The sequence below is a fragment of the Pelodiscus sinensis genome, chromosome 21 (genome assembly GCF_049634645.1).
Source record: "Pelodiscus sinensis isolate JC-2024 chromosome 21, ASM4963464v1, whole genome shotgun sequence".
NCBI lineage: Eukaryota > Metazoa > Chordata > Testudines > Trionychidae > Pelodiscus > Pelodiscus sinensis.
In genome coordinates, this window is record NC_134731.1 from 5976876 (window position 1) to 6004082 (window position 27207).

The following is a 27207-nucleotide window of genomic DNA, read 5'->3' on the forward strand; positions in this document are numbered from 1 at the left end:
GCAAGGCAGTCTACTGGGGAGCCCGCCTGGGAGTGATGGCATTCAAGCACCCCAGCTGGCCGGCTTCTTCTCGCCAGAGCACTGTATCGGAGCGCACCGGCTTACTTTCACCTCTGGATTTGGGGTCGTCTGTGGCCATGGGCCTGCATGCATGGCATGTCCTGCATGCCCCCCTAGTTTTGCTTTTGCCTACTCTATAAGTGTAAACTCCAGTTTGCTCTTGTGCATTGACCTCTATCAGTATGTGCCAGGATTTGGAAAAAACTTGAGTTCTCCTTTCCTGGATTTAGGAGGAGTTGATGAGGCTTGGATTTTGGGCCCCATCCTTAGGTTACTGGCAGGTGCCACAGGTGGGTATGTTGATAATTCTTGAGTGATATATGGGAGGCTGGAATGTGAAGCCAATTGGCCTCTGTTCAAATGCTGCTGGATGGAAATATGGATTACTCCCGCAGGAGATTTAAACTAGCTCTTTGGGTGGGGATTTAAAGCCCAGAATGGTAGGACCTGGTAGGGAGACAGGTTTCAACTCTGTGTCCAATGTGAAGACTTGTGGTAAAGCGGGACTTTGATGTTTAAACTAATTGCAAAGGAGCAATGAGAAGTCCTGTGACACCTTAGGCATGGTCTTTGCTAAAGAGGAAAGTCAACTTAAGAGATGCAACTTCAGCTACGTTTATTATGTAGCTGGAGTGGAAGTATCTTAAACTGTGTTTTGGTGCTTGTCTATGCAGCAAGAGACATACAGGAGCAGATGTGCCCTTGAAGTCCCTTAGTCTTCATTAGGACTACCAGCACCGACGGGCATGCCCTCCCAGTTTGAATTAGCATGACCTGCTACTTCCAATCCTGGAAGATCAATTGTGGCAGTTTCCATCGTCTCCATAGTGTAGATGAGCCCCACGGGACTCACAAAAATATATAGCATCATGAACTTTTGTAGACAACACCCACTTCATCAGATGATGAGCTGGAGAGGAATAACATGCATAAGTAAAAGCGACGAGGAGTCCTGTGGCACCTTATAGACTAACTGAAGTGTAGGAGCATAAGCTTTCGTGGGCAAAGACCCACTTCGTCAGATGCATCGAAGTGGGTCTTTGCCCACGAAAGCTTATGCTCCTACACTTCAGTTAGTCTATAAGGTGCCACAGGACTCCTCGTCGCTTTTGCAGATTCAGACTAACACGGCTACCCCTCTGATGCATAAGTAAGTATTTTATAACAGGGGAAAAAAAGGAGGCACCTGTTAATTGTGGGCCCGCTGCTAATGAGGCGATGTAAAAATGAAGTGTTGAAGGAGCAGCTCATCCTCCCGCGCCACGCCACGGAGCCCCACTAGATGTCGCTCTCTCAACGAGCAGCGAGCCCCCTCTTGCGCAGCTCCCTAGCGCTGCCACAGCCCCCCACGGCCCGGCTGCGCCATTGCAGCCTCTTTCCCTGAACCTCGACGGCGGCCATCGCTGCTCCAGCCCACGTGACGCGGCGGCGGCCAATCAGCGCGCGGAAGGGGGGGCCCCCCTAGACTCTCGTCCCTGTGGCCGCCATTAAAGAAAAAGGGGCTCGGAATTAGACGGGAAAAGAATCTTCCCCCTCCCCCCTCGGCCGGGACGCGACATGGGGGCGACTCGCTGACGGGAGCCGGACGCTCAGGATGCCGCGGCCGGGCAGCCGCCGACAGAGACACCGCTGAGGGAGGAGGCCCGGCAGCAGGGGCTTCGGGGCACCGACTGCGGCCGCCGCGTCCCTCTGTCTCGGCGGCGGGGCCGGAGCGTGTGGCGTCGCCCCCCTCCCCCAGCTGAGGAGAAGCCGGGGTGCGGCGTCCCCGCCGGGGAGATCCGGGGTTGGCCCCCCCGCCCGCGGAGGCCCCCCCCCCCGTTGAGAGCGTTTGGGGTCCAGCCCGCCCTTTGGCCCCTCCCTCCCCAGCTAGGGAGCTCGCGGGGTGCAGCCCCCCCCGTCCCGAGAGACCTCTCATCGGAAGACTTGCGGGGTTCGCACCGGCGGAGGGACCTCCCCACCCCACGGCGAGTCGGTGGGGCTCGGAGCGCCACCCCTCCGGGGGGGGGGTCTGGTGGGGGTCAGCGCAACTTCGGGGTAGGCCCCTGCTGAGGAGAGACTTCGTGGGGCTCTGAAAAAAGCCGGGGCGCAGCCCCTGGGGAGCTCCCCCCGCAGCGCCTCGGAGGGGCGCCCTGGTGTGTCTCTCCCTTCCCTCCCCCAGCGAAGAATCTGCACGCACAACGGAGACTGTTGGGCTGGTTGCACCCTTCAGATAAGAGGATTTTTTTTGATGGGGGGTATGGTGACACGAAAACGTACCTCGCTGGACTGCTGCTGAGGGGGCTTTCGGGGTCCCCTTCTGAAGAACCCCCCTGGCGGATTTGGGGTACACCCCGGGAGAATTTTACCCCAGTCTTGGGAATCCTTAAAACAGCTGGTTTCTGAAACCCGAAGTTTTTGTCTGATCTAATCTTTAATTTATTTGGAATATATTTTGAGGGGGAGAAGAATCTGACACCCCCGCTTCTTCCTCTTCCCCTTCGGACTCTATCAACCCTCTACCACTCATCCCCCAGTCATTCCACTATTTGCCCCTCTCGTCTGGCGATTAAGAAAACGAGGAAGAGCAGGGAGGTGGCTGGATTAATTGCCCCTGTTGGATTATTTATTCCTCAACTCCCTCGTTTGGCGACTGAGATAAGAGGGAGGGGTCGTGAACCCATTTTACTTCCTGCCCCATTGGATTAATTACCCCACTTCTCTCCCCTTGTTGGATCAGTTACCCTATTCTCCCCCCTTGGTCTTCGATTGAGTAGACGAGAGGAGCAGGGAGGATTGTGTATCTTAAATCTCCCATCGTTGGATTATTGACCCCTTCCTTTTTTCTTCCCTTTCCTTGTTGTCTTTTCCCCCTGCTTTGGCAGAAGAGAAGGAAAGGTTCTGACTCTTGCCCATTTTACGCCGCTCTCCTTCTGAATATTTTACCTGACACTATTCTGTGTGTGTGTGTGGGGGTAAATTCCCTTATTTAATTGTATTATTTGTGCGTGTGTGTAACCTCCCTCCCCCCTTCCTTCTGTGTCTCTCCCTCCCCTCAGTCTCTCTCTCTGTCTGTCTCTTTCTTTCTTGTCGGAGGCTGTGGGATAATGGCGTGTGGGTTGTGGCTGTGAGGATGAGTTCCTGCTTCGTGCCGAACGGGGCCAGCCTGGAGGATTGCCATTCCAACCTATTCTGTCTGGTAAGTGTCCACCAGCTGCGGACACACTATACACAGAGGGAAAGAGTTTTTTTTGAGGGGGGGGGGGCGATGGGGGCGGGGGATGGAAGGGGTAGTGGAAGCAAAGCAGCCATTTTTAGTATAGCTTCTGCTGGATGAGTCCTCAGAGTAGGCCCTGCCTGGAACCAGCTAGCTTTTCTATGTCCCTCTGTTTTTCCTCCTCCTCCTCCCCACCCCCCTTTCCACCCACATCGTTGCCTCTATAATACCGTCTTTCCCTCTTTCTCTTGTCACTTTTGGCCAATATTACCCCAACACTTAGATTTTCCATTCTGTTTGCTTGCCCCCAACTTTTTTCTGCTTTCTATTAATTTTTTAGCTCTACCTTCTCACATTTTTATTTTAGTCCTGACAGAAGGTATGTAGCTCCACTACTCTCCTTTCCTCAGACAAACTTTGTATGCTTTCTCATCCCCCTTAGTGATGCCCCAGAAAAAATCTCAGCTAAATCCTCCCTTTTTCCTGGATTCTTAATGCTTTCTTTGTCTAATTTTTTCCGTAAGAAGCTGGTTTTGGTGATGATATTCTTACAAATGCATATGCCAGCCTATACTTGTGCACCATTTCACATCCTTTATTTTTTTAACTGTTACTTTTGACAGCTCCTAAAGCCAGCTTGTTTTGGGTTGGGTGATGGTGCATTTTTGTGTGTGGCTATGGGGATTGCTGACATCTCATTTTCCTTTTAATGCAAATTAGTTTGTATCAGGTTGATGGGTATTTATTATTGCAGAGACTGTTGTAAGTAAACCCTGTGTCTTACTGTTCTTGCTGTTGTATGTTTTGGGGGAGGGGAATCTGGGCAGCTTGAGCATGTCTGCAGGATACCAGTATGAAGGCTGCATCAGGCCTGCAGCTCAGTATGAGTAACATCTTGTAAGTCTTTCAAAGTACCAACTGTTGCAAATTCCTTAGCAACCCTGAGTCCAAAGCCTGATCTTCTAACTGTGGTGGGGGAGGACACCCCATTAGATAAACTGTGCAAATTGTTGTCATACCTGGGGGAGGAAAGACAGGAGATTAGAAGTATGTGGGAGAAGGGGGGTGGGGAATGGTGTTAAGCGCTAGGAACCCCCTGTACATGTTCATTTATGAGGCTGAATTCATTTGGCACCTCCTGCCATGTATCTTGAAGTCATTGTTGCATTTAACAAGGGTCAGGGTTTAAACCTTGTTTTTTGGTACAGTGCTGCTTTGTAAACAATAGTTAAAGTGTAGTGATTACCTGTATGACTATGAAGATAGAGAGAGAGGCAAATTATTGTGGCTAACAGGGTAGTAACTTTAATTTCAGATTTTTTACAGAAAATTAATTTAGGATTTAATTTTAGGAGTGGGAAAAGAGGCAAATGTGATGGCATAGGGTACAGTGGGTACACAAAGTCACAACTTGTTTGAAGCATTTCATTTCTATAAAACAGGAAATTCTCTTACTACTGGTTGATTTTTTTTTTTTCAAAGCACTAGATGTTATTAAGGGTGTTCGCTGCCTAAAAGCATTGTATATTCCTTTTGTGTATTTTAAAATTACACGTGTGAGATCAAGGCTAAGAAGAAAAAATGTTTGTCAGGGTACACAATTACTTTAACTGTACAGTTAGAATAGTTGTAAACAATTTCATTAATGATTGCTATTCACTCATACTTTTTAATCAATTTTTGCTGAATTTAATAAGTTAGACAAGGTGGGTAAGTGGTATCTTTTACTGGATCAACTTCTGTTGGTGATAGAAACCAGTTTTTGAGTTAGAGGTGTTCAATTTTCTTCTGTGTAGACCACCACACTTACAGCAACAACAGCAAAACTTTTAAGAACTTGGTCACTTGTATTGCAACTTTGCTTCTGGTGTTAATAATTATTGCAGTTATTTAAAGATAGAGGTTGATCGAGATAAAAGCAAGCTGCAGTTCATATTTTAGTATATAAAATTATCTTCATATTCATGTTCAACACTACAGTACATTTTAGAATTTTTATAAGTTTTTGCTTTAAAAAATAAGGATGATTCCATCTCTAATTATTATTATTATTTATTTATTAATAAATCACAGAACTAGGGTTTATGGCTGGCAGCTTTTTGCCAAGAGTCCTATTTGTAACTGTCTTTTAATGAAATAACTTCTGGGTTTAGTGACCTTGTTTTCCCCAAATGCATTTCACCTATTTTTTTTTTTCTATTCCTCTTTTGCAGGCTGACTTAACTGGGATTAAATGGAAACGATATGTATGGCAAGGTCCAACATCTGCCCCAATTCTCTTTCCGGTAACGGAAGAGGATCCCATTTTGAGCAGTTTCAGTCGCTGTCTGAAGGCCGATGTATTGAGTGTTTGGCGGCGCGATCAGAGACCTGGACGGAGAGAGCTGTGGATATTTTGGTGGGGCGATGACCCCAATTTTACTGACCTTATTCATCATGACCTCTCAGGTAAGAGAATGGACTGAACAAAATCTAATCAGTTAGTCAACAACATATTTTATATGTTCCAACTGAGATGGTGACATACGTTTTATTTTCTATAGTGATGGTGGATGGGGGGGGTCTTCAAAGAAATGAAACTGTGATGGTGGCATCTTCTCAGAATTGAGCTTGCATTGTGTCTTGAATTGTGTACTGATACAGTTGTGTATAAAGTGGCTGACTGTGCTGAGAGAAATGGTGCCAGATGTTCAAGAAGCAACTTCTTACTCTTTATTATTATTTTTTAATATTCTGCGCTTTTTGAAACTGAAAGGAAGTCCCAGATTGGGACAGAATTTTGTCTCTAAAACAAGTGCAAGAGACAGTGGGATGATTTAATATTTTTGGTACAACCTCATTTGTAGGTAATCAGAATTTATCTTAAATCTTCATGCTATTTTTAAGGTGTGTGTGGAGGAAATAAGGCTCTAGATAGAGTTGTCTATTTTTCCAGAGACATGGTCAAAACTTTCTAAACATAGGTGCTTAACTAAGGCATCTCAGTGAGTGGGATGTGGTGAATCTTGTGCATTAAGACTCATGTTTTCTTTCAAAAGTGCTGAATGTTTATTTAAAGTAAGTTATTGTTAACGTTGATGAGAGCTTACCACTTCTGTTTGGATGTCTAAATATAGATTTTTGGTGCCTAACTTTAGGTATCTTATTTTGAAAATATTAGCTTAGAAACTAACCGCTTTCTTTTTAATGTAATCTTGTTGACATATGAGTGCTTCCTGTTTCGTTTGGGGAGCTAAATTTTAATCCACAACTTTTGTATACAGTCTCCCCAGTAGGCTTACAGAGACTTAACATTAGTCTATAAAAATAATTGTCATATTATTGTAATTAGACTTATGAATAAAGAACAGCATTCATATTTAAGATTTGTAAAATGAAATCTAGTTTTGGTATGCAGTGCTTTTTGATGAAAATGGAAGTCTGTGGGTACTTGTTCTTTTCAAGAAAACAATTTCTATCAGATGAATAAATGGCACTTGAGAGAACAAGAATACATTAATACTATCTGTGTAATTGTGGACATGCCAAAAAGCAAATATGAAGTTGAAGTGTCGCTGAGCAATTTTATTTGAAATAGTCTTGTAATCTGTAGAATTTCCATATGTACAGCATCTTTTAAGAGGAAGCTTCATGTTTTATGCAACACAAATATATTGTGTATTGGAAAAGATTCAAGTACTAAAATTACAGATGTTTCTGATAATGTGTTTGAGTTAGCTGCTTGCTGCTGCTATTACTACTAGCAATCCTGGAAATGGAAACTTCAAGTCTTTTATGGAATAGTCAGGTACAGCTTCCTTAGTTTGCCCTTATGATGGTTGCTGATGGTCAGGACAGACAACAATCTTTTGTATGGCTAGATGTAACTTAAATTCCATGGTGCTGTGTGTGTGTGGTGGTGGCTTCTTTTTTCTGTTTGTCCTGGGCTATTCCAACACTTGCGTAGAAGTTTCTGTGTAAGTTTTGGTATACTGTTGTCTAAGCCTTAGGGTAAGAAAATAATATTAGGGCATTTTTTTAATAGATCATGAGCATGAAATTAAACCTCAAGTTCACTTAGGACTGAGCTCAAGCTTCTGAACTTGTCTGGTATGTTTAGTGTGATACATTTTATTTGGTCAGTATTTAGCACTTCTTAAAATCACTAGTGGGTAACTTTAAAGTAGCAGTCATGAGGAAATGTGTGAAAAATCCCCCCTCTCCCAAGGCTTGCAGCTGAATTCTCTGAGCTAATGGCTGCAGGGCTCACAGATTGTCTTTGGGATTTGAGCATAGATGTAGATGAGCTGACATATATATGTCTTCCTGGAAGTGATAAACTCCTGAATTGTCTTACCTAGAATTGGTTGTTTGCTCAACCTTATCTTGAAGTCTGTTTTTTGGATATTTGGGTTGGTGGTGTTTTGACCATCAGTGTCTGCATTTCAGTACAGTTTCTGTTCTACACCAGTTTCAGCACAAGATATATTTGGTTTGCTGCTGATTCCCTCCCGCCCCCCGGTAAACATGCATGATATATTATTCCAACATGGCTGTGTGGTTGTTTTTTTTTATTTTTTTGCGTTTTTTTGGGGGGTGTGTGTGGAGGATAGCCTCCAAAAGCCATTATCAGCTCTTAAAAGGTTCTAGTCTGCTTGGAGCCTTGTAACCAGAAGCAATTACATAGGTGATCTATAGGAAATGCCTCAAGATTAGGGAGAAGGCAGCCTGGGTCCTGCCTGCAGAGGGCCAAAATGTCCAGCAGGCGCAGCCTGTATCAGAGGCAGTAGTGGAGGGGAGGAGCCAGGGCTTATAGGCCAACTTCCCGTGCATGCCAGAAGCCTGCATGTAATTGTGCGAGTTAACTGATGAGCCCAGGCTCATCAGTTAACCATGTACATGGTTACACATTCACATTCCTTGTCGTTAATCAGTTCCAATCATGCTTGGATACAGTCAGAATCTAGATTCTGACCTCCTATTGGAGTTGAAAATGTGGTGTTGGGGGGCCATAAATCATTGATCATATGAGACTTCTTGGTAGCTTTTGATTTGCTGTGAGTTGTAGCTTGACATTGCTTGTGCTTTGAAAGTGCTCTTGAGGGTAAACAGCTTGCTGAGGGATATGACCTATGGGATCTTTCTTATCACGTTCAGGGTTTCTTGTCAAGATAATTTCTAAACATAGTATAATACCAATGTGTTTTATATGACATGCAATTGTATTTCTCTTGCCCTATGGAAGTTAATTCCCTACCTTGGCAGAATGTTTTTTTTTTTTTTCTTATGTGGCTGTATCTGCCTTCTCCACATGAAGCCTTGGATATAAGCTTGGAGCCTTGCTAGTAGAGGTTGTTGATGTGAAGGGCTCTACCTGTTGTTTCCCTAATTTATGATATGGGCATTTATTCAGAGGTAGTGACTTTTCATGTCTTTCAGGTGCACCTTTTCTGAGTGCAATTTATCAACTATTCTAGGAAAACTATTAAATCTGCTCTGTCTTTGGCATTATTTATCTTGTGGCAACTGTGTAATGGTAATGTCTTGTAGCATTAGTGGGGTGTGATCATAGTAAATCCCTCCCTGCAAGGCTCAAAGTAGAACCTCTGCACTACGTATGCTCGTTCAGAATGCTGCGACAGTATTGCACCGGTTTGAGCAACCATGGTTGTAGTACTCCACCTCTGTGGTGTTCAGTGTCTGTCTAAACTGGGGGGTTGAATTTAATGTTGAGTTTTAACGTTGTATGGGTCCAGACTGTGCTCAAAACATAATCAATGTTCCTTCTAATCACGTGATGTCCAACATGCTCGCCATATATGGCTATTTGGCTGGTTGAATGTTGCTATTTAGTGAACTGGCTACACTCCACCAGTCAGAACTGATTGGACACCACAGTTCTAATCTTTTTCTATCCATGTGCAGTATACATTTTATTATGCACAGAGGCATGTGCAGATGTGAACCAGCAGGAGAAGCAAACCTAGCTGTGAGTGCTCTGCTAATCATCTGGGCAGCTGCACAAGTGCACAGCTTACAGGGAACACTGTACATAATTCTGAGGCAATAGCTGTACTTTGACTTTCACCCACATTTGAAGGATTACACCATTTTTCCTTTGGCCAGCAAGTTGTAACTTTATTGTGATGAACTGTAAAATGTTGAACTTTCTCCTTCCCCCCTCTCAACTTCTAAAACTCATAATTTTGTGTGCTTGACTACTTCTATTTCTGTGTATTTATTAATTTTACCCACTTTTTGTTTGTTTGTCCCACTCCCATGGGACATGCTGCTTGTTGGGGAGTAATTCAGTCTTTGCTCTGCATTAGACTAATAAGGAAGAGTAATGGTTGATATCAAAAAGCTTTTTCAGAAATCTGTGCAGACATAATAGGTTCAGAAGCACTGCCCCATTGGGGCCAACATGGTGGACAGACTAGGGGCTGGCACGATGGGAAGCACAGCCTTAGTTAGGGCTGGTGCGGTGTAGGAGCACAGCCCTGGCTGGGGCTGGACTCAGCTGGGTGTGCAGCCTGGGCCAGCGCCTTGGAGGGTGCACCCCTCTGCTGGGGCTGGAGGCAGCAGGGCTAGCCCCTATACAGGGCTGGCACAGTGGGGATTGCAGCCCTGGCCAGGCCTGGCACAGTGGAGGCAGGGAGTGCAGCCTCACCTGGGAGCAGAACCTATAGCTGGGTAGGGAGCCTTGACTTCCCCTCATCCGACAAACATTGTTTCTTGACCCCTCAGGTCCCAGACCAAGTAATAGAAAACCTATTTAAGAGCCAACATGATGTGATCAGCCACAGTTCTCTAGGTTCCTAGTAAGTGATCTCCAAAACAGTTTGAGAACCACTTCATTAATGGTTCACTCACTTGCTGGCAATGCTCGCTTTTAATGCGTACTCTTCTACTTGTAAAAACCTTTGCACCAGATGTCAAATAATGAACCTGAGTTAGTTATCTGTTGTGGCTTCCTACGTGTCTGTATATTAATGTGTAGCACTAAATATTTCTCTTCCTCTGCCTGTTTCTAGATCTTTTGCTGATAAAAGTTCACTGTACAACATATTCTTTGGCACTCTGATGTTGTTCTCCATGTGGAGACATGTCCAGTCCAGCAAAACTGATCTAATAAGCATTGCTAGTGTAGTTTGTACAGTCTCTTTACGTAGTATCTCTATTTGTGATTTGTATCTTGCTACGTGATATGCATAAGAACTTGAAGGTACTCTTGATGTAAATTTTCCAGCTCTTTGCTGTGCCGGCAACAACATGTCTGTGTTACGCATCTGTGGAGCAAGGTCAAAATTGCTACTGCATTTGTAAATATGGACTTTAGGCTCATGCGGTGATATGCATCTTTTAAACTGAATATTGCTGATGGTTTTTGTCGGAATACCTCCAGTGTAAGTGAAATCCATCTGTATACATAATTATTCTCCCATCTTAGGGGTTTTTTAAAGTTAAATCTGACTAAATTTCCCAATTGATATTTTATACTTAATAGTAGTTTTCTCTTTATTGTGGCATATGTGTGGTCTGCACAGTGTCAAAACAGCATGATGCCATGTCTGGCTTGACAAGCTAAACTTGATCTTCGTGGAAAAAGTTAAAGGACTGAAGCAATCTTAAAAGTACTTCTAGAAGTATATACAGGCAGTCCCCGGGTTACATACAAGATAGGGACTATAGGTTTGTTCTTAAGTTGAATTTGTATGTAAGTCGGAACTGGTACATATTGTAGGGAAAACTCTAGCCAAACATTTCTCCAGAGCTCACTTTTATTCTGCCACACCTCACTTCTCTCAGTCCTTTATTCTCAAGCTGAGGTGTGTGCTCAGAAAAGCCGTTCCGCGTCTCCCTGGTCTGCTGGGGGGGGCGCTAGCTTTGCGTCTCCTTGGTCTGCTGGGGGGAAGCAGCTAGTGCGGGGTTGCCTCACCCCGTTTGTAAGTAGGGATCCGATGTAAGTCGGATCCATGTAACCCGGGGACTGCCTGTTTTGTGTTTGCTCATAGAGTAGATCAGTGGTTCCCAAACTTTTCAGCATCACGCCCACCCTTTTTTGATTTTTTGAGAAACCCTTATGTCCCCCCTCCCAAAAAAAAGCAGCAAACTGGGGTGGGATTGACGAGGGGTGTGTGTGGCTGGGTCGCCTCGCGCCCCCCTGGAATTTCTTCACACCTCCCAGTTTGGGAATCCATGAGGTAAATAATTTTTTTTAACGTATTTTCCTCTGGGAGGATGGGTAGGAAAGGTAAAACACTGAATGGCATGTACGTTACATTCAGACTTTATTCAAAGATTTAACATTTCAATAGAAGAGATTAGTTTGTCTTGTTGCAAATATAGTGACAGTAGATATGGTATGATAGCTTAGTAGAATATATGATCTTGGGCTATAGCTCATATCTTGACTGGCTCTCAGGCAAGGAAACTGTACAGACAATGTGGGTGTCTAGGGGCAGTTCTGTGGAACAGAAGTTTTTTGTTTTTTGTTTTTTTTTTGTTTTTGGGTTTTTTTGGTTTTGTTTGGGTTACTTAGACGTAGGATTAAAGTGTGGTGTTAAATGCATTTAGAATGGGTCTGCTGTATTTGGGCATAGTTAGAACTTGTTCTTACATGTGAAACTTCTGTGTAATCATACATAGGTAATTACCATTTTCATAAATGAATGATGTATTGTAACTTTCCCTATGTGTGTCTTAATTAAGAATACACAAACTGAGTATCATGCATAATAGTTTAAAAATTTGGTATCTTAACTATAGTTGAAACATTCCATTATTTATGTTAAATGTCCATATTAGATATAAATTATACCGTTAAATGTTTATAAAAATTCAATTTGTTTAAAAAACTGTTCTGCTTTAATTCATGTACAGAGGAGATTGTGGGGAAAATATTAGAATAAGATAAAGGTGGAAACTTTTTGGAGGGTGGAAAGAAGAGGATCGAAGGAAGTAGGTGATCAGAGAAGAGGAGGTTATTGCAACTGTTCCTAATAGTGGTAGATTCTTTGAAGTCTTTGTCACTCAAGTTAACTGGAAAACTGACTTAAAAAAAATCCAGCAATGGGTCAGTATCTTCCCAAATTTAATCCTTTACTGTAAATTAAGCTTTGACTTCATTTTGGAATATGACACTTTTTGTAGCACTTGGCTTAAGGCTTTATTGTATATTGATATGCTTATTAAAATGTCATACTGCATCAACTGATAGTCTTTCTACCCCTCCCTCCAGCACAGTATCCCTTTAAGTTGAGGATTCAGTATGGAATGTGGTTTGATTAATGCAAAACTTGACTTATGCAGTCTATATTTATGACAGGGCTATTAAATGAGTACTTTTATGAGGAAGTTCAGTTTAATGGGCAGTGAGGAGAGGAAAGGTAAGTGATAGCCTTCTAAATCTATTTGCAAAACTGATAAAAGGTTAATGCAAGAACATGCAACGCACATGTTGACAGGCATAATTAAAGTGATGTTAAAATGGTTGTTCAAAGAGCAGGATGAATTCATCTGTGATATAAACAGATTGTTGCTTAAAACACTCAAGTTCTCTCTCAATGTTAACTTTCAGTAAACTTAAATCAGGAAGATATTTTTAATTATTTATTTATGCTCTTAATAGCTTAGGTCATCATCTTTACTAAGTGCTACAGCATGCCCTGCAACACTGGAGAAAATAAATACTGGAGGTAGCAGGTTTAAAACAAAAGGAAGTTTTTCTTCACGCAGCGTACAATCAATCTTGGAGCTCCTTGCCAGAGGATGTTGTGAAGACCATAATTTAAAAGAACTAGAAAAATACATGGAGGTTAGGTCCATCGATGGCTATTAGCCAGGATGGGCAGGAGTGGTGTCCCTGGCCTCTGTTTGTCAGAAGCGGGAAATGGATGATGGGAGAAGGATCACATGATGATTACCTGTTCTGTTCCCAACAGTGGCCAATGCAAGATGCCCCAGAGGGAGTGAAAACAGAATACTGGGCTAGATGGATCCTTTGGTCTGTCCCAATATGGCAGGGGGATGGGAGGCTCACCGTGGACAAAGGCTGGTCGCAGAGCTTAGACCCCTGTGGACAGGAGGGGCTGCTGCCACCCCGTGCTGCTGCTTCTGTATCCGAGGCAGCAGCATGGGGTGGCAGGCATCCAGTCTGTGTGGGGAGCTGGTTTTTAAACTGGCTCCCCTTGAGGATCTGCTCCGACCTTGCAGCCTGTGTTGCTGCTGATACAGAAGCAGCAGTGTGGAGTGGCAGGGGGCTCCCCAGGTGTGAGGCCAGAGCACACTGGCTACCGGTGCTGCCCCCAGAGACTATCAGTCAGCTTGCTCCGGAGTTGCGGCCAGGGCAGGGGCAGCCACCACACAGGCCACCACGAATTGGAGCTGGGATGCAGTGCAGTCCCAGAGCAAGCTTCCCGCTTTAGGAGCAGCTGGGCATCCACACTTGCTCCCCCAGGACCGCACCTGGTGCCAGCTGAAAGTAGGGAGGTGGAGTGGGTCCTCCACTGGCCTAATGGATAAGGTATCAGCCTCCAGAGCCTGGGGTTGTGATTTAAGAATTCATGCAGTTACACAGCTATACAGTTAACCAATATCTAACCTCCTCACTTTGCAGCAGTATTCTGCTCCCAGAGCACCTAAATGTAAAATGGACTGTAAATAAAAAATGAAACTTACTTTTTCATTGTGTAGGGTCTAGAGTCTAGATAGAGGAAGGATAAGAGGGGAAAATAGCAAATCTGATGAAAGCAAACTACATTTCTAAAATTGTTTCAGTTCCAACAAATTTCTGGTGGTGGTGATTTGAGTAAGTAGTTAACTGAATATCGACTCCTTTTTTTGTCCTTTGTCCATTGGTTTTAGTAACACTTCACTGTTTCATAATACATTTTTGTTAATTTAAAATGTGATTATGTTCAGGTTGGGGCAAAGTTAAATGCAACACTGTCATTAAGGCAGGGACTGTGAGGCAAAATGAAATTCTTGTTTCATGGATTATGTATATACCATTGTTAGAAGAGGGAGAAGAAAGGTGAACTGGATGGCTGAAGATCTGGTAAAAATGATGAGATGTATTTAACCTCAGGATTGTCAGAAAGAAAAAATCCAGTTAGGTCAGTAGTTACTTGAAAGCTTTACCTTCTGAACACTTTTTCAGTGGCTTATGTGAAGTGATGGGCTCAGTCCAGGTCCCAGTAGACGGGTGTCCTCATTGTCCTCACCACCACACTATGTATCCCACAGAACCAAATTGGAACATTATACAGCCACTGCTAGTGCTGTTTATCTATTTGTTTACTGCATTGAGTGCCTATATTGCTACAATATAGTTCTTGATCCTATACAGCAGGGGTGGGGAACCTCAGGCCTGGAGGCTGGATTGTCCCCTGGCTCTCCCCCAGCATTGGAGAGCCTGTGCTAGTGCTTCAGCCCCTCCTCCTTCTCCCTCCCCCTGCTGCCCCACCATGGGCGGGAGCACATAATCTACTAACATAGCCCCCCCCTCCCCACTCTGGTATATGCAAGGGGAATGTAGAGAGTGTCCTTTTCTCAGTTGGGGGCCACATCAGTGAGGGGCTTTTGCTTCTCACTTGTGTGGCCTCCAGCTGATTTCCCCCCTCCTCCCCCGTAGATCAGCGGCCCCTGAGCCAAAAAAGCTTCCTCACCCCTGCTGTACAGGATTTATGTACACCCTTTTTTAAAAAACAAAACAAAACAAAAAAAAACCCCTTACTGGTAACTAAGGATGTAATAGTCTAGTCGATTAACTGATAAGCAAAAGCATATAGGTTAATGCAATAGACTACAGGCAGTCCTCGGGTTACGTGCAGGATAGGGACTATAGGTTTGTTCTTAAGTTGAATTTGTATGTAAGTTGGAACTGGCTCCAGATTCAGCTGCTGCCACTGAAACTGACCAGGGGCTGACTACAGGAAGCCAGAGGCAGAGTTGTTCTGCCCCCAGCTTCCTGGAATCAGCCTGATCAGTTTCGACAGCTGCTGAATCTGGAGCCTGGGACAGAACAGCTGGGGCGCTGACCGGTAGGTTCCCACAGGACCAACCTGGCAGCACCCCAGCTGCTCTACCTGAGGCGTCCCGCAACAAAAGCCTGGTCTGCTGGGGGGGAGGGGGGGTCGCACTAGCGGCGCCCCCCCCCCCCCCCAGCAGACCAGGGAGACCCGAGCAAAGCCGTACAGGCGGAGGGACCCCGCTGCCCGTGCGGCTTTGCTCCTGTCCCCCTGGTCTGCTGGGGGGGTCCAGCAAAGCTGCTGGACCCCCCCCAGCAGACCAGGGACACCCGAGCAAAGCCGCCGCCTGGGCAAACAAGCAAAGCCGCCCAGGTGGCGGCTTTTCTCGGGTGTCCCTGGTCTGCTGGGGGGGGGGGGGGTCCAGCGGCTTTGCTGGACCCCCCCAGCAGACCAGGGAGACCGGGAGAAGCTTTTCTTGCCCCGGAGGACATGGGTGGCGACCCGCCACCCGTGAGCTCTGGGGCGAGAAAAGCCCCGTTCGTAAGTGTGGATCCGACTTAAGTCGGATCCGCGTAAGTCGGGGACTGCCTGTACACGCATTCCCCCTCCTGCCCTTTGCCAATACATTTTTTAGCAGGCTGGCAAGCAGGCTGACTGTGTCCTGGCTTTCACCAGGTCAGGACCTATCCTTGTTGCAGCTATTCGTTTAAAGTGTATTAGGAGCCAGGTGGGCAGGCAGCCTAGCTCAGTTCTGGCTCTTAAGGGTCTGGGAGCTCAGCCTCACCCCTTTCCCTGGTTAGGGGCTGCTGCCACTCCATTCTATGCAGCAGCACAGGGTGATAGGCAGCCAGTATGTGAAGGGAATTGGTTTTTAAACTGGCTCCCCTTGTGGACCAGCTCCTGCCTGACACCTGTATACTCTATTAGAGAGGCAGCAGTGCGGAGTGGCAGGGGGCTTCTCCGGAGTGGGGATGGAGCGTACTGGCTGCCAGCCTCGTCCCTGGGGACTATAAAATAGTCGACTAATCAATAAAAATTCATGAGGTTAATCGACTATTCAATTAAATTAACCGATATTTAACATCCCTACTAGTAACTTTAACTTCTAAGGCTATACTGACTGAAATCGAGGTTAAAAATTTTCCCATCCCACTTGGCCCACTTTGCATACTTGGTGCATTTGATGTAACTGTACAGTCAGTTTCAGTGTTTCCTTGTTACTTGGCTTCCCCTGTTGTTGTAACACCTAGAAAAACCTGGAAGCCAAACTTAAACCAATATACAAAAGCTGGCAGGGAGACTTGGGCAGTTGTACTTAAAACTATATATTTTTTTGAAACTGGAGTTCAGAGTCCCCTATCCCCCTATATGGTCATCAAGCACATTTTGTAAATGTGAATTAGTTTTTTTTCTTTAAACTCAATTTGTTTAAGGTAGGGGGTGGGTGTGTGTGTGTGTGTGTGTGTGTGTGTGTGTGTGTGTAAATATACATTGAATATGTTTTTAAAACAATAAGTAAAAGCCTTTATGCTGTTTAGCCCTCTTTTTCTGTAGAGATGTACAATTCATTCACACTAAGGGGATAAACTTTTTCTAGACATCTAGTGCCTGGAGAAAGATTCTTATCTTAAGCCCATTCATTTTGAAGCCTGAAAATCCTATCCTTAAAATCTTGCTCTGTGTTCATCCTCCTGGAAACCAACGTCCTCTCTGACTGTAGTCTGCTGAATAGCAGTTTTCATATTTGGTCTTGGGCTTCAGGATTTTTTTTTCTTCATGCTGTGCTTCTGTGAGTAGAACAGTAAGATAGGTTTTAAAAATATTGCTTTGTTTTGTTGGAGTGTTGCCAGCCTGCATGATATTATGTAAAACACAGTTCCTAGTGACAGGTAATCTTCACTTTCATTTAAGGAGGAAAATATTTGTGTCTTGCTCTTATGGTCGTGCTTACAGAGGAAAAAGTTGAAATTGTGATGTGTTCACCTCAAAAGCTCAAAAACCAGATGGCAAATGAACTTTGAATGTTTGGGTTTTGTTAAGACTCTCATGAAGTTTGGGGGCCTGGTTCATGATTTTTAGGGATAGTTATATTGGTAAAGGATTTGCTGCTGATTTGCTTCAAGCAGATTCTTGCCAAGTTTTTTCTATTCTGGCAGTGACTGCTGCTTGGTGCTTCTCTTCTTTCTATGCCTATTCCATCAACAAGGGTCCCTTCTCTCAGAGCCACTCTTTTGTTTGTTTCCAAAAATGACTGCAGGTGCAGAGATTAAACAACAGTTTTTTTAGGGTCTGTGGAACATCTTTGTAGGTCATTCATGCTTTGAACTATTTGCATCTGAGACTGTCACACTTAATATTTTGGTAGCATTGAAAAGAGGAAATAACTTGTTTTTCTTCACCAGCTGATTTGCCTGATGAAGAAGGAAGGCAGCCAGTCCAAACTAGGCTACAATTTCAAAAGAGAAATATTTTGGTAATTTATAATGTTCACTATTTTTAGTTGAAGAAATGTAATCGTTTCATGGCAGAACAGAACTTTTTGTCCCCATAAAACAAAAGCGTAGAGACTTAAAACAGCTGAGCAGTTCCACTACAGGCAGTCCCCGGGTTACATGGATCCGACTTACATCGGATCCCTACTTACAAACGGGGTGAGGCAACCCCGCACTAGCTGCTTCCCCCCAGCAGACCAGGGAGACGCGAAGCTAGTGCCCCCCCCCCCCCCCCCCAGCAGACCAGGGAGACGCGGAGCGGCTTTTCTCAGCAGACACCTCAGCTTGAGAATAAAGGACTGAGGGAAGTGAGGTGTGGGAGAAAAAAAACTGAGCTCTGGAGTAATGTTTCGCTAGAGTTTCCCCTACAATATGTACCAGTTCCGACTTACATACAAATTCAACTTAAGAACAAACCTACAGTCCCTATCTTGTATGTAACCCCGGGGACTGCCTGTATATACAAAAAATGTCAGAATTTGACTTGAGTGCTCCACATACTTGAGGTTAAAAATTTCTTGTGCCTGTGCTAGCTAGCACATTTCTTCCTGTTTGTTTTTATGGTAGTTCCTAGAGGTCTTAGATTAACGCCTCCCCCCCCCACCTCCGTCATTCTAGGCATTGTGCAATCACATACCAAATGTCCCAACTACTCAAAACTTAATGAAAATGCGTGGGACTATGGTTTTTGTTCATCTCTTGGCATAGAGAAGGTGATATCTGTTGGAGCATTTCTAAAACTGCAGTCTGCTGTTTGTCTGGGCAAACATTAGCAACTAGTTAATCTCATTCCACAAAGTAGCAATCTTCCAAAATGTGCTTAAACTGGGAACATTGGAACTTGTATTGCTTCACTAAAGACAGTGATTGTGGAGGCTATGCTGTAAACAGAGTTCAGGTCTCTGTTGTAGGCGCCTTATCTTAAGAGCTGTTTAAAGACAAGACTGTCACTGTTGAAGCTAGAATGACAATTATGACTTAATTCTAAAATCTGTCAAACTTCTCATTCATTTCTATTAATTTTAAGCTGAGTTTTTAAGGGGCTGTTCTGAATTTGAACCCATTAAGTTCTCTCTGTGCCTTGAAAATAATGTGAAGTTGCCTTTATTTTGCCCAATGTATATATCTTGTATTTGATTACTACTATGTAGTTAGACTTCAGAGACTTTGTTTCAGGATTTCCATAATGGAGAGGTACCTGTGTGCATAAACGCTTGTCAGTGGTAATGAGAGTTGCATGCCCATTGGGACAGAACAGACCCCCCCCACAGTAAGCATCAAGTTTTATCTAATATTCTCCAGGTAATTAGAATAGAGGAGAAGAACTTGGATGATATTTAAATAGTTATGGATATCAAGAGAGACCACTGGCTGAACTTACTGGGCTATTTAATGGAAGATGAAATTTTACATTTGGCCGAAGTAATCCCTCCCCTCCCTAATTTCGCACAATGCCTTTTATTTAGAAAGGATTGTATGACAGTTATCCCAGGCCTTTTAAAGATGACTGGAATTCTTATTTCTGAGGAATTGACACTTGTATAATTTAGAGACCACTTAGTTAAGTATAGAAACATTTGGAAACTGGCAGTGTGGTGTGTCTTTTTTTGTTTGTTTGTTTAAAAAAAAAAAAAAAGTGCCGGTACTGCAGGGGAAAAGTTTTTGAGCTCTGACTGAAGGTGCCGGTACTATGTACCGGGCAGTACCATCACAAAAAAAGCACTGGATACTGGTATTTTAAATGACCTGAAAGTGTGTTCATTCTTGCATGTTATAATCAGTGCTTGTAAGTATCCCACAGGTATTCATTTCTGAAATTCAAAATCTAGGTTACTAGCATATACCATATTGGAACATAGAGGGATGTGAATTATCCGTATCTTCTTGTTTTGTTCCTGCCAGGGAGAACTATTTTCATTAGTTGACAAACAAGCAATATCACACTGAGGGATTGTGTGTTTACCTTTATATAACACAGGTCCTTAATTAACATGGCTTAAGATTGCATGTGCTATTCAGTAATAATCATTTTATGTAAAATGGTTCTCAGGAGCCAAAGATTTGAGATAAAGGGAGTGAGTACTTAAAATAGATCCTGGTCTGACTGAGTGCCTGTAACATACAGTCTGTTGTAATTAGCATCTTTAATTTTATTTTTTTAATGTGTTAGGTCAAATTAGACCTCCATCAGAATATGGCTGTCTGGTCTAAGGATGTTAAATATCAGTTAATTTACTAGTCAATTGAGTAGTTGATGGCATTTGCTTATTGGATAGTGTACTAGTCCTTAACATCCTTAGTCTGGTCACACCTAATCAGCAAATTTAGACAGATGAAATGATGGTATGTTAGAATTTGGCTACTGTTATTGCAAATGAACTTGCTAAAAACTTTCATAACTCTCTTCTTTCTATGCTTTAGTGTATACCAGTGTTCATTTGAGGTTGGATCTTAGTAGATATCTGTTCTTTAGGCACAGCCCTTAAGGAACAAAGGTCTTATCAAGAATGAGTTACAAACTAATTAGTTATGAATACTTGTATAACCTTGATAGCATGCTAAATTCTGATATTGACACACTCTTCTCATGAATACATTTTCTAGTGGCTTTGGAGGAAAATAAGAAGCATAACTATGTGTGAAAACGAAATGTGAAAACTTTCTCAAGTGTACCCTTTGACCATTTGAAGTGCAGATCCTGAATTATTGCACCAATAGTTGCGAAGATTCCTTTCTTGTACCTTTCCTTCCCTAACCTATAGATTACTATCCCAAAACAAAATTGGGTGCACAGACTGGAAATACCTGTTCTTAGAAGCACAATAAAACTAATTGATATCTAAGGTTTTATTGTAATTTTAAGATAATTTAAAAAGCTGTATAGAAACCAACCATTGAACCTTTGAAATGGTGCAGAGTTTATTGTGCAGTTAAAAGTCCAATACCATTAAGCTTTTTAGTTAATGTTTGTTCTGTTCTGTTGCCCATGTTTGCCACAGCTTGATCAGTATGTGCTGCATGTATGATAGTGCTCATTCCTGAGTGTGTGCTTATTTCTGAGCACAGAAAAACAAGAATCTCCTTAGCTCAAACATTTCACAACATACAGTTGCTAAACTTGTAAAGAGCAATAACTGCAGTGCTCTTATTCTAGAGCCATTCTTGTAATTGTTTCTGTAATGGATTACTATGTTTTGCAATTCTTTCAAAAGCAGCTACTAAAACTTAAACCTGTGAAAACTAGGAAATACGGAGTTAACGTGTTTGTGTCCGAAAGAACACTCACCCACAGCTGCTTCCTGTGGTGTGCTATGTAGTGTCCAACACAATTTTGTCCTTCTTCTTAGGTTTGTTGAATCTGTGTGTTAGGTTGGGTTGCAATGACTTTCTTGATCAATGCAGCAAGTTGCAGAGAGGTGCCAGTGCAGCTGGAACCAGAGGAATTGGGAATCTCTCCCCTAATGCCTCTCAAATGTTATGCAGGAGTCTTGCATAGATAATCACTCTTGCCCAATTGGTTCTAAAATCAAATGTATGAAAGAATATTCTTGAAGATCTGTACTTTTATGGCTACCACTGCCACCTCCCAAGACCTATGTATTATGGCCATAAAAATAATGAATAGATCTGTGTACATATAGCACCTACCCAGTGATATCAAGAAAATGAGAACAGGATGGAGGCACTTTTCTGTTGATGCTCTTGTGTATTTTCAGTGGGTACCTGAACATCACATCTGTGCTCATTCCCTTGTTGTTGTGCACCCTCTCTGCCATATGAACTCCCACAGCATAGGTCAGCAACCTACAGCATGCATGCCATAAAGGGCATATGAGCCGATTTCTCCCTCTTCCCCCCCCCCCCCCCCCCGCCCCACTGGCACACGAGCCTCCCAACAGGATCCATATGACCACCATACGGGACTGTCCTGTTTTTTTTTGTTTTTGTTTGTTTTTAAATACTCTGTCCTGGTGTCCTCATCAAGTAATGAAATGTCCCAGAAAGCTCCACCGGACATTTCACTACTTCATGGGGATACCAACTTGCGGGAGAAAAGTGACTGAGAAATGGCTCCATGCACTACCATTGCTCCTTGTGGGTGCAGCAGCCTCCTCTCCCCCTCAGAGCGCATAGGTGGCTCCATTGGAGTTTTGCTGGTGGGCAGCCGGGCTGGCTTCTGGTAGCGTGTATTTTTCTGGCCACTTGGTCGCTGCGCTGCCCCCTCCCTCACCCTGTGGGACTACCTCTGGTGCTTGGGGCCTCCGGGCTCGTGTCACTGCCTCTTCCTTCTCCCACAGGCTGCTTGTTGGTATAGTGGCCACTGCCGCTGCTGGGGGGAGAGGGGGCATGCGCATCTGGGACTGCTGTGTCTCTGCCTCCTGTGTGGCCCCTCCCCCTGTGGAGACCATGATGTGGGGAACTGGTTTTTAAGCCCCACCCCCACAGCATCTCTCTGATAGAGGCAGCAAAAGGGGGGTGGGGGCGAAGCAAGTAGTCACTTGACTAGTTACTTACATTCCTAATTTATATGGCAGTTTGTTGGTTGGCTCTCCATAGATGAAGTGGTCAAGTACACGTCAGGCTTAGCTTGCTTGTGTTCACTAGGCCAAACCTAAATTTGCACTTGTTCTTATTCAGTACAAGGACTAAGTGGTTTTCTTTTCACAGCTTTTCATCCTCTCTGCTGTCTTCCACACGCTTGAGGATGGTACAGTTCTATGAGCTCTCAAAGGGACTTGTTCAGCTGCATTGCAGCATTGAGTTAAGGAGACATTGTGTTATTTCCATTTCCTGGCTTTCAGTGGCTTTTGCTTAGTCTCCCTACAGTTCTCAAATAGCATGTGGCATGATTAGGCAACCTTAACACTGATCTAACTGTTGGCTGGTTGGTAATATTACCTTATCTTTCTGTAGCCTTGGATACAGTTCACCCGGAGATGCTTTTATCATGTTATTACTGAGAAGAAATATTTTTAAGCAGTTTGGTTGAAAGGAGATAGATAACTTTTTTTTTTCTTTCTGCGTGTGTTGTTCTTTACTCGTCCAGTGTTTTGTCAGACAGGATCTGGATTGAATGTAGCTAACTTAAACTAATACCAGGAAAAGAAAGTGGTGCTGATCTAATAATGGTAAGCATTTTTGAGATGGGAAGATGCCTTCATTTATTTGCCATATCTAGATCTGACTAGATTTGTCACTGTTACAGGGTTTTCTGATAAAAACAGTGTTTAGAAATTCATTTTCTTTTTTTCTTTGGCTGAAACATTGTGACCTTATTCTCAAATGTGGATGTTGGTCACAGTAATCCATTATTTTGCCACCTCTGTAGCTTCTCCACATACTGTCTCAGATTATTTGTGAAGGGCATTCAGATGTCAACTAATGCTCCTACTGCTTCTGAGTGCATTTTTCTATGTACTCCTGAAGTGGTTGTTAACCTCAAGGCAAAACTTAAGGGACTGATCCCTGTCTTTAAAACAAATAAATCAATAAAAACTAGAGATGTGAAAGTGTAACATTGCAAATGGTTAATTGATGAGCCTGGGTTTGTCTGTTAACATTCATGGTTACATGTAGGCTCCTGGTACGTGCAGAGAGCAAGCTTAAAAGCCAGCTCCTGGCACATACTGGCTCCCAGGGGAGCCACCTGCCCCCCCGCACTGCTGCCTCTGATACAGAGGCATCAGTGTGGGATGACAGGTGGGAGCTGGTAGGTACAGGAGCCACCTGCTGCTCCACGTGAAACTGCTGAAATTTTCTGCGGTTACATAGTTAATTACATGCCCTTTAACATCCCTAATAAAAACAGAGGGGGCCCAGATGCATGGCAGACCTTTGCTGACTATCATACAAGGTACGTTTTCATCTAGTAAGCTAACCGAAGGGTGGCAAGCAAGAGGGATGGATGGACAGACTGTTCTCGGTTGTCAGCTCTCTAACTTGTAATTAACAAATCTAAACCTAAGCCTAGCTATGTTCAGAAGTACAGTTTGATTATTTCCTTGTGGGGGTAGAGGGAAGCAGCAAGGAATGCCCTGTTTATTCTCTATGGCTGTTTTGCTGCTGGAGGTTATGAATGTATTTTTTTTCCTACTTTTATCTGGGAAATATTTTTTTCTCAATTTATCCATGCACTGCGACAGTGAGCGCCACTTGAAAATGCTTGTATTAAATGTTTGGGGATAATTATGGCTCTGTACTTTGTGGCCAGCTGGCTTGAGAAACTTTAGACCAGTGCAAAACCTTCTAAAGTTATTTTCATGTGCTGATTCTGGATCAGGATGGACCGTGACCAGACTAAACTTTAAATGTAATGTGTGTATGTGTGTGTGATTTGTTTTTGTAATGATTCTTGCCTTTTGATTTGTCTGTAAAGGTGTTTTGTTTTTTTCTTTTCTGTTTGAAGAACAAATATGAATATGTTATAAAGGTAGGTATGGGGTTTACATAAGATTTTGAAGAGTTGAACACTAACGATAACTCTTTCAGTTACATGAGCTAGATATTTTTTTGGATGCTTATAGCTTCCAAGTATATGTCTGACAGTAAAATTTGTCCACTAAATATGTGCTGCTTTGTGTGGCTAAGGAGGACTGACTTCTAGTAAATACTTTTCCTTCCCAAATAAGTTTCTTTACTTTGCTGTGCTGTGACACTAGACTTGAAGGTTTGCTGTTAAAGAAGGGGAAGGCAGGTAATATTGATAGGAAAAAACACCCTAAGCTGGCCGTTCTCTCTAACTCTTAATTTTATAGTCACATTATCACCATGTTGTCCAGTAAACATTAAGGCTATTATTTATTTTGTTATAAGCATAATTTTCAACTGCCTGTTCATTAAGCAGCATGTTAGCCAAAGGCTGAGCCAACTTGCAAGCCAGTGTTATAGTTCGTAATATAGCAATGTTAAGTAATCCTCTTGTGTATACAAATATCTCTTTAATTTGCTTACTCTGGGAAAAAAGATTTAATAGTTTACCTAGATAATTATATTAGCTATGCTAATAAAATAAAGCTACAGTGAACGTTTCTTAGTAGATCAGTGGTCGACTACTTTTTTTTAGGTCTCATGCTTCTTGGATTAATTGGAAGCCTTTTTAAAAACAATTGTGTACTGTGACATTCTGGAAACTAATAGTGGCACATGTCACTTGTGCTGTTAATGACCTTAAAATGAACCCCAGAGTTTGCCTGTTTAAACAATGAAAGGTTAATCAACATAAACATTAAACATTACCATAAAGGCTTTCCTTTTTCCCTTTGCACTATAGAAGAGGAAGATGGCATATGGGAGAACGGACTGTCCTATGAATGTCGGACTCTGCTATTCAAAGCAGTTCACAACCTGTTGGAGAGGTGTCTAATGAACCGGAATTTTGTGCGCATCGGAAAGTGGTTTGTGAAGCCTTATGAGAAAGATGAAAAACCTATAAATAAAAGGTAGGTTCTACTATCTCTCAATTTTGTTTCACTTGCTTAATTTATTTATGATGATTTTTAACTGTAAACTTAAAAAATTTTCATTGGCATGGTCTCTTACTTTCTGTCCGTGCTCTGTGATATAAACTTGGTGTTGGACCCTGGATCTTATGTTTATCTGGGCCCTACTTCTGCACATTTATCGAAATTTCCTTAAAGAGAATATGCCTATTTTCTTGCATAATGGGTATCATAGGGTTAATGCTCAATAGAAGACAATGTTTTGATATTTTCCTGCGTGCTCAAAAGCAGCATCAGATTTTCTCTTTACTGCATTTCTTTCTCTCCCCGTGGAGGGGTTTCTTGGCATTCCGAGAGAGTAGATAAAGAAGCAGAGACTCCAGAAAGTAATAGAAAAAGGGGATGGTGAGGCACACAGATGAGTGGAAGTAACTGGCTTGTTTCAAAGTTAAGGACAACACGGATGCCCTTTCCTCTGTGCAGGTAGTTTCTGGGCACAGAGAACATTTTAAAGACTGTATCTGGGAAGAGGATAAGCCAGGCAGCATAGCTCTCTAGCCTGAGGCATTTGCAACACTCCTTTGCCAAAGACAGGATTGTGTGTCTCAGAATTTGTTCTATTTATAAGGGTGCACGGGATTTCATGAGTGATGACTGAAAATAAAAAACGCTTAATTTTTGGTCTAGGCTGGAGCAGTTTTTCAGCATGGTGCTGACAGGGTTTAATCCTGTCAGTGTTATCTAGCAGTAAATAGCAAAACAAGGCTAGAAGGTAGAGTTCTCTCTCCATTTATAATTTTAGGATTTTCTGATAACTTTCCATTTTGCTGACCATTTTTACTCAGACTCTTGGATTTATTTTCCCTTCATTTGTAGGCATCTTTTCCTCAGATGCTGCATGTTCTTGTTCCTAAAATTTGGTTCACTCTGGAGTATCCTTGCCCCCCTCCTTTCTCCAGTTTGCTGGCAATAGGGTCTGTAGAACATTGGTAAAGAGAGTATTTGTAAGCCAATAGATCAATGTTGTCTTGCTGAGTTGTGGGTGTGGCCGGTTTTGAGGAACAGTAATTGAACCAGTCCTCAGTTATGCTATTGCACCTCTTGCCATAATCCAATAAAAGTTGTCAAAATGCTGTAATGGTCACTAACTTTATGTAACAACTGGAAAAAATGAATAGAAGCACCCATATAACAGCAGTGAAATGGCTCAAGTTGTGGCTAACCAATCTATTAAACTTATTTGCTTGATAAATTTTGATATAGAGTAAGTGCCTTACTACTGTGAAATGGGATGTAGTATTCAACTTCACTGTGTTAAGTAAGATTGGATTACAGGCAGTCCCCGGGTTACGTACAAGATAGGGACTGTAGGTTTGTTCTTAAGTTGAATCTGTATGTAAGTCGGAACTGGCGTCCAGATTCAGCCACTGCTGAAACTGACCGCCAGTTCTGACTTACATACAGAATCAACTTAAGAACCCCAAGCGTCCCCAAGTCAGCTGCTACTGAAACTGATCAGCAGCTGATTCCAGGAAGCCCGAGGCAGAGCAACTTTGCCTCGGGCTTCCTGTAGTCAGCGCTGGTCAGTTTCAGCAGCGGCTAAATCAGGACGCCTGGGGCAGAGCAGCAGGGGTGCTGCTGGGTTGGTCCAGTAGCAGACCAGGAAGACGCGGGCGGCGGACCGAGATGCATCTCGGTCCCGCCACCTGGGACCTCCGCAGCTTTGTTCCCTGTCTCCCTGGTCTGCTGGAGACCAGCAGACCAGGGAGACGGGGAGCAAAGCCTCTGAGGATGCCGGCAGCGGGACAGCCACAGGGCGTCTGGGCTGTCCTGCTGCCGGCTTCCCCGAGGCTTTGCAAAGGAGGGCGGGGGGGGGGGGGGGCCTCGGGCAGCGGCTTTGCTCCGCGTCTTCCTGGTCTGTAGACCAGGGAGACGTGGAGCAGGTTTTCTCGCCCGGAGTACACGGGCGGCGGGACCACGAGGTCCCGCAGTCCGTGTACTCCTGGGCAGTCCCGTTCGTAACTGCGGATCCGACATAAGTCGGATCCGCGTAAGTCGGGGACTGCCTGTAT

At 43.5% G+C, this 27207-nt stretch overlaps 1 protein-coding gene across 1 annotated transcript in view; it reads left to right on the forward strand.

The window, feature by feature from the left end:
* The first annotated feature begins 1501 nt into the window (after positions 1-1501).
* Positions 1502-27207, forward strand: part of MED13 (mediator complex subunit 13) — a 93204-nt gene continuing 67498 nt past the window's right edge. Inside the window, exons 1-3 of the mRNA XM_006138645.4 lie at positions 1502-3235; positions 5467-5701; positions 24967-25135. Of these exons, the coding sequence (XP_006138707.1) occupies positions 3170-3235; positions 5467-5701; positions 24967-25135 (470 nt within the window). The 5' untranslated portion in view covers positions 1502-3169. The remainder of the gene's footprint in view (positions 3236-5466; positions 5702-24966; positions 25136-27207) is intronic.